Source organism: Oncorhynchus clarkii, unplaced genomic scaffold (genome assembly GCF_045791955.1).
Source record: "Oncorhynchus clarkii lewisi isolate Uvic-CL-2024 unplaced genomic scaffold, UVic_Ocla_1.0 unplaced_contig_538_pilon_pilon, whole genome shotgun sequence".
Classification (NCBI taxonomy): domain Eukaryota; kingdom Metazoa; phylum Chordata; class Actinopteri; order Salmoniformes; family Salmonidae; genus Oncorhynchus; species Oncorhynchus clarkii.
In genome coordinates, this window is record NW_027260839.1 from 29,912 (window position 1) to 37,500 (window position 7,589).

The 7,589-nt window shown below is 46.0% G+C and overlaps 1 protein-coding gene across 2 annotated transcripts in view; it reads left to right on the forward strand.

Annotated features, from left to right (window-relative positions):
• Nucleotides 1-2,558: 2,558 nt before the first annotated feature.
• LOC139401882 (mitochondrial import inner membrane translocase subunit tim16-like) overlaps nt 2,559-7,589 on the forward strand; it is a 188,443-nt gene continuing 183,412 nt past the window's right edge. For both annotated transcript variants that reach the window (XM_071145882.1, XM_071145879.1), the window contains exons 1-2: nt 2,559-2,661; nt 2,822-2,904. In XM_071145882.1, coding sequence (XP_071001983.1) covers nt 2,822-2,904 — 83 coding nt within the window. In that variant the 5' untranslated portion in view covers nt 2,559-2,661. The remainder of the gene's footprint in view (nt 2,662-2,821; nt 2,905-7,589) is intronic.

The following is a 7,589-nucleotide window of genomic DNA, read 5'->3' on the forward strand; positions in this document are numbered from 1 at the left end:
AACTGTGACGTCTTCACCTCTACTACTGTAACTGTGACGTCTTCACCTCTACTACTGTATCTGTGACGTCTTCACCTCTACTACTGTAACTGTGACGTCTTCACCTCTACTACTGTAACTGACGTCTTCACCTCTACTACTGTATCTGTGACGTCTTCACCTCTACTACTGTAACTGACGTCTTCACCTCTACTACTGTATCTGTGACGTCTTCACCTCTACTACTGTAACTGACGTCTTCACCTCTACTACTGTAACTGACGTCTTCACCTCTACTACTGTAACTGACGTCTTCACCTCTACTACTGTAACTGACGTCTTCACCTCTACTACTGTAACTGTGACGTCTTCACCTCTACTACTGTAACTGTGACGTCTTCACCTCTACTACTGTAACTGACGTCTTCACCTCTACTACTGTATCTGTGACGTCTTCACCTCTACTACTGTAACTGTGACGTCTTCACCTCTACTACTGTAACTGTGACGTCTTCACCTCTACTACTGTAACTGTGACGTCTTCACCTCTACTACTGTATCTGACGTCTTCACCTCTACTACTGTAACTGTGACGTCTTCACCTCTACTACTGTAACTGTGACGTCTTCACCTCTACTACTGTATCTGTGACGTCTTCACCTCTACTACTGTAACTGTGACGTCTTCACCTCTACTACTGTAACTGACGTCTTCACCTCTACTACTGTATCTGTGACGTCTTCACCTCTACTACTGTAACTGACGTCTTCACCTCTACTACTGTATCTGTGACGTCTTCACCTCTACTACTGTAACTGACGTCTTCACCTCTACTACTGTAACTGACGTCTTCATCTACTACTGTAACTGACGTCTTCACCTCTACTACTGTAACTGTGACGTCTTCACCTCTACTACTGTAACTGACGTCTTCACCTCTACTACTGTATCTGTGACGTCTTCACCTCTACTACTGTAGCTGTGACGTCTTCACCTCTACTACTGTAACTGTGACGTCTTCACCTCTACTACTGTAACTGACGTCTTCACCTCTACTACTGTATCTGTGACGTCTTCACCTCTACTACTGTAACTGACGTCTTCACCTCTACTACTGTATCTGACATCTTCATCTCTACTACTGTAACTGTGACGTCTTCACCTCTACTACTGTAACTATGACGTCTTCACCTCTACTACTGTAACTGTGACGTCTTCACCTCTACTACTGTAACTGACGTCTTCACCTCTACTACTGTAACTGTGACGTCTTCACCTCTACTACTGTAACTGTGACGTCTTCACCTCTACTACTGTAACTGACGTCTTCACCTCTACTACTGTATCTGACGTCTTCACCTCTACTACTGTAACTGACGTCTTCACCTCTACTACTGTAACTGACGTCTTCACCTCTACTACTGTAACTGTGATGTCTTCACCTCTACTACTGTATCTGTGACGTCTTCACCTCTACTACTGTAACTGTGACGTCTTCACCTCTACTACTGTAACTGTGACGTCTTCACCTCTACTACTGTATCTGTGACGTCTTCACCTCTACTACTGTAACTGTGACGTCTTCACCTCTACTACTGTAACTGACGTCTTCACCTCTACTACTGTAACTGTGACGTCTTCACCTCTACTACTGTAACTGTGACGTCTTCACCTCTACTACTGTAACTGACGTCTTCACCTCTACTACTGTAACTGTGACGTCTTCACCTCTACTACTGTAACTGTGACGTCTTCACCTCTACTACTGTAACTGACGTCTTCACCTCTACTACTGTAACTGTGACGTCTTCACCTCTACTACTGTAACTGTGACGTCTTCACCTCTACTACTGTAACTGACGTCTTCACCTCTACTACTGTAGCTGTGACGTCTTCACCTCTACTACTGTAACTGACGTCTTCACCTCTACTACTGTATCTGTGACGTCTTCACCTCTACTACTATAACTGTGACGTCTTCACCTCTACTACTGTAACTGTGACGTCTTCACCTCTACTACTGTAACTGTGACGTCTTCACCTCTACTACTGTAACTGACGTCTTCACCTCTACTACTGTAACTGTGACGTCTTCACCTCTACTACTGTAACTGTGACGTCTTCACCTCTACTACTGTAACTGACGTCTTCACCTCTACTACTGTAGCTGTGACGTCTTCACCTCTACTACTGTAACTGACGTCTTCACCTCTACTACTGTATCTGTGACGTCTTCACCTCTACTACTGTAACTGACGTCTTCACCTCTACTACTGTATCTGTGACGTCTTCACCTCTACTACTGTATCTGACGTCTTCACCTCTACTACTGTAACTGACGTCTTCACCTCTACTACTGTAACTGTGACGTCTTCACCTCTACTACTGTAACTGTGACGTCTTCACCTCTACTACTGTAACTGACGTCTTCACCTCTACTACCATGTTGTTTATGAGTCATATTTGCTGTCAAACATCATGACTCTTAGCCATAACAAGTTGCTCAATGTGTCTCTCTCATAGCCTCTCTGTCTGTGACCTTAACCTAACCCAGGTATTCAATCAAACTCTGTGTCCTCCTGCGTGTCTCTACAGAGTGCCCAGGGACTTCAGAGTAACAAGGACTCTCGAATCCTTTGGGTCAAGGACTCTGACCACATACTGACCACTGGCTTCGATCAGGTGACGACATTACTACACACACATTTTTAAGTGTGTGTGTGTGTGTGTGTGTGTGTGTGTGTGTGTGTGTGTGTGTGTGTGTGTGTGTGTGTGTGTGTGTGTGTGTGTGTGTGTGTGTGTTAAAGTGTATTTATTAAACTCTACATGATTATGTGTTCAGATGCGGGGTCGGGAGGTGAGACTGTGGGACAGCAGGAAGTTGGGTTCCTCTCTGGGCTCTGCCAACCTGGGCACCTCCAATGGGTGAGTACACATTGACCATGCTGTTAGTCTGTCTGTATGTGTTAGGAGTGTGTGTGTCTGTGGGCCTTGCCTAAGGCCTACTCTCGTGTGTGTGTGTGTGTGTGTGTGTGTGTGTGTGTGTGTGTGTGTGTGTTGGAGTGTCCAGGAGCTGGCCCCAAACCAAATTTGCCACAGATGAGAGCTGAATATCTATGATATTCAGTGTGTCTTCATGTTCAGTGTACATTTACTCTGCAGCCTGTTGTGGTATGAGTACAAACTGCACATATGTGTGTGTGTGGCTTGTGTCTAGACCCCTACATGTTCTAGGCTGTGTCCCAAATGGCACCTTATATTCCCTATGTAGTACACTACTGTTGAGCGCGGCCCATAGGGCTCTGGTCCAAAGTAGCACACTCTATAGGGAATAGCGCTCCATTTAGGACATAGCCTCAGAATATTGAGATTTTGGACCTCCCAGACTTATGACAGTACCTCTCTACATTCCAAGCATTTCCTGGGTCCTGTCCCAAACAGAGGAGCCCCTCTTCCTTCCTCTGTCCTCTTAAAGACAAGTCTGTCTATCTGGGTAGGGGACGGGGTGAGGGGTTATAGGTCATAGTAGCAGTGCGTGCTCACGCACGCATGCTCACATGTCTGCAAGAAAGCAGGCACACACACACACACACACTACTATGCTACGTTACTCGCTGGAGGAAGCCTGACTAGGAATGGACTGTTCCCCATGGTGCGATAAACACAGACACACTCACATTGGCCACCAGCCTCTCTCAATCTCTCCTCTGACCTCTCCCAATCCTCCGCTCCCTGTGTTTATTTTTCCAAACGCGTCTGCTGAGGAGCGGAGGAGTGAGTGAGTGAGTGAGTGAGTGAGTGAGTGAGTGAGTGAGTGAGTGAGTGAGTGAGTGCTGGCCGGCTGGCGGTCAGAGAGAGAGACGTGGGATGATGCGTTTGTGCTGCTTAGTTGCTCTGTTGTGCCACTTCTATGGTAGCAGGGGTATTGGTTCTGGTCCTTGGTTCTGATCCTCAGTGGTTCTGGTCCTCAGTGGTTCTGGTCCTCAGTGGTTCTGGTCCTCAGTGGTTCTGATCATCAGTGGTTCTGATCCTCAGTGGTTCTGGTCCTCAGTGGTTCTGGTCCTCAGTGGTTCTGATCCTCAGTGGTTCTGATCATCAGTGGTTCTGGTCCTTGCTTCAGTTCTTCAGGACAGGTGTTTGGCTGGTGACCCAGGCCCAATCTGTCACACAGGAACTGTACTGTGGAGGTGGATGAGGGGTGTGTGTGTTTGTATAGGCATGGGGTGAGTTTGAGATGTGTGATCTGTGAAGAACTTTTACAGGGACAGTTAGAGATAAGTGTGACATAGTTCCAGTTCTTTTACTGGTTCAGGACTAGCAGACAACACAGAGACATTCTCCATTCTCCTCAGAATGCCACTGACCGGAATGTTCCTGCTTTGGGAGTCTGTGTTTGTGTGAGAGTCGCTTGGGAGTTTACACAGCAAGAGGCCTGCATATCCATCTATCCGGCCCCTCTCTTTCTGTCTCTTTCCCTCCCTCCCTTCCTCCCTCCCTCCTTTACTCTCTCCGTTCCTCCCTACCTCCTTTACTCTCTCTGTTCCTCCCTCCATCCCTTCTTCCATCTACCTCCCTCCCTCCCAATGAACAACTCATCTCCATTTCCTGTCAGTCTGACTGTAGAAGATATCAGGCTGCCTGTAAGCCTCTGGATGTCTCTGGAATCTCCTTGTGGTGTCTGATGCTCTCCTCAGGTATTCACTGTAGAAGCTCTCCAAATCAGCTCAATAGTGAACACTCAGATTTCATAAAGTGGTATGCAAGATGTGTTTTGGTAAGTCAAATGTATCCCTTTTTTTCCCTTCCCAATATGTTTTGAGGGCTCTGAACAGCACTATAGTATTTTAAGTAGTAGCCTACAGTGACCACAAGTAGTGGACGTCAGCTCTTTTAGTATTTGTCCTGGGCTTCTAAAATATCACTATCAAATACTATTTCATAAGTTATTTTGGTATAAGCACATTTGTCTTTATTGAGGTGGCAACAACCAGTTTACAGAGGTATCACACACAATCATTATCTGGGAACCTGTTATGAGGTTTATGTGTTGGTGTCCTAGTCTCTTCTTTAGGGCGAGAATTGTCTGTTTGCTCAGCCTGTGTTAACTGGCTATGTGGGTGTGACTGGCCTAGTAGAGGAACACTGTGTGAAGAATCTGCCATCGCTGTGAGGACCTCTACTCATTCTCATCTGGTCACACGCTGTTACTGCACATTCTGTCTTCTCTCTCTGTCTCTCTGTCTCTGTCTCTCTCTCTGTCTCTGTCTCTCTGTCTCTGTCTCTCTCTCTGTCTCTGTCTCTGTCTCTCTCTCTGTCTCTCTCTGTCTCTGTCTCTCTCTGTCTCTGTCTCTGTCTCTGTCTCTCTCTGTCTCTGTCTCTGTCTCTGTCTCTCTCTCTCTCTCTCTCTCTCTCTCTCTCTCTCTGTCTGTCTCTGTCTCTCTCTCTCTGTCTCTCTCTCTCTCTGTCTCTCTCTCTCTCTCTCTGTCTCTCTCTCTCTCTCTCTGTCTCTCTCTCTCTCTGTCTCTCTCTCTGTCTCTCTCTCTCTCTGTCTCTCTCTCTCTCTGTCTCTCTCTCTCTCTGTCTCTCTGTCAAAACATTCTCACTGTCTATCTGACAGACATCAGAAACACCATCCCTTCTTTTTCTCCAAAGGAAAAACATGTTGCTGGTACTTTTGATTGAACCTAATGCACTTAATTCAGACATTTGGAATGGACATAATTGTAGCATCCCTTGACCCTTGACCTTTAGCTCAACTGACCTGCCATCTTGGAACAGCCCCACTCGTCCTGCTTCAACATGTCCATGTGTAGCCTAGCAGCTAGCCCAATAGCTTCCCAGTGATTTGACTGATGGTCATGGTGGAGTGCTCTCGTTTGTGGCAGGGGTCCAGTTGCTGTCTCAGTCAGTCACTTCCCAACCAGATGCTACTAGCCCACACCTGATAGAAAACAGGTACCCATATAGCCAATCAGTAGACTGGACAGACTGGCTTAGATGTCTTGTTTCTCTCGCTTTCTGTCTATCTGTCTTTCTCTCTGTCTGTCTGTCTTGCTCTCGTTCTGTATCCTTTCTCTTTGTCTCTCTTTCTCTGTCTGTCTCGCTCTCTTTCCCTCTCCCTCTGCCTTCTCCCTCTCTTTCTTGTTCTCTAGCTCCCCCTCCCACTCTTTCCCTCTCTCTACCCCCTTCCCTTTCTCCATACATCTCACCCTCCATCCTTCTATTCCAAGCCTCTCTGTGCTCCCTGTCCAAACTTCTCTTTCAGACCCAAGCTAATCTCCTTCCTGGTTTCCATCCAGAATAAACTGGGAATTGGGAGATTAATTGGGGGTAAAATGTAATCACTACTTCCTATTAAATCACAATCATCCCACAGGTCAGCCCGGGGTTTATTTAGATAAATAGTCTGAGCTCTTACTTTGTAATCAGAAAATGGAGGTTCAGTAATGTTCCTGGGTTGTGTTCATTTGTCACCAAATGGAAGAAAACGTGCCAAGACGGGGAGGTACTATCTAAACTGGTCCAATGACACACTTGTTTTAGTTTTCTGTTGCAGAAGGTTTCACTACAGTGTGCACTAATGAATACCACCATGATGTATGTGGTGACTTCAGTCTGTTTTGGCTCCAAGCGCAACACATTGAGTGCGTCATCATATTCATTGTTTATTGATTGTCATGGTCTTTTCTAGATGGTTAATAACGGGGCTGTGGGGGAGAATGTCTCGTTACTCTACCATGTACTTTCACTGTTTCTCTGTTATTACAAATCTCTATGCAGGCTGTTGGCTGTGATATATTTCACTAGCGATATATGGCTGTGATATATGCCACTTCAGGTCTAACTCCTCAACATGGCATCACTTCAGGTCTAACTCCCCAACATGGCATCACTTCAGGTCTAACTCCTCAACATGGCATCACTTCAGGTCTAACTCCTCAACATGGCATCACTTCAGGTCTAACTCCTCAACATGGCATCACTTCAGGTCAAACTCCTCAACATGGCATCACTTCAGGTCTAACTCCTCAACATGGCATCACTTCAGGTCTAACTCCTCAACATGGCATCACTTCAGGTCTAACTCCCCAACATGGCATCACTTCAGGTCTAACTCCCCAACATGGCATCACTTCAGGTCTAACTCCTCAACATGGTATCACTTCAGGTCTAACTCCCCAACATGGCATCACTTCAGGTCTAACTCCCCAACATGGCATCACTTCAGGTCAAACTCCTCAACATGGCATCACTTCAGGTCTAACTCCTCAACATGGCACCCAAGGGCGCACCTCTGGGTCATGTTCAGTAGGTACCAAATAGAAGAAAATGGTACAAAATAGATTGATAAGGGGAGGTACTATCCGAGCATGTCCAATAACAAATGCATTTCTTTTCCCATGTTGCAAAACGTTTTGCTACATTTGCCTTAATGAAGACGGCCCTGAGTCGGTAGGTTAATGAACGTACTCTACCAGTACCACACTACTGTGTTGATTCTGAAACCAATCCTGGGAACCAGAGTAAATATCCTAGCAGTGTATTTATTGGGCCTGAGATTGAGATAAAGAGGGATTTGTCCTTTATTTATTTTTACCATGACTGCTTTT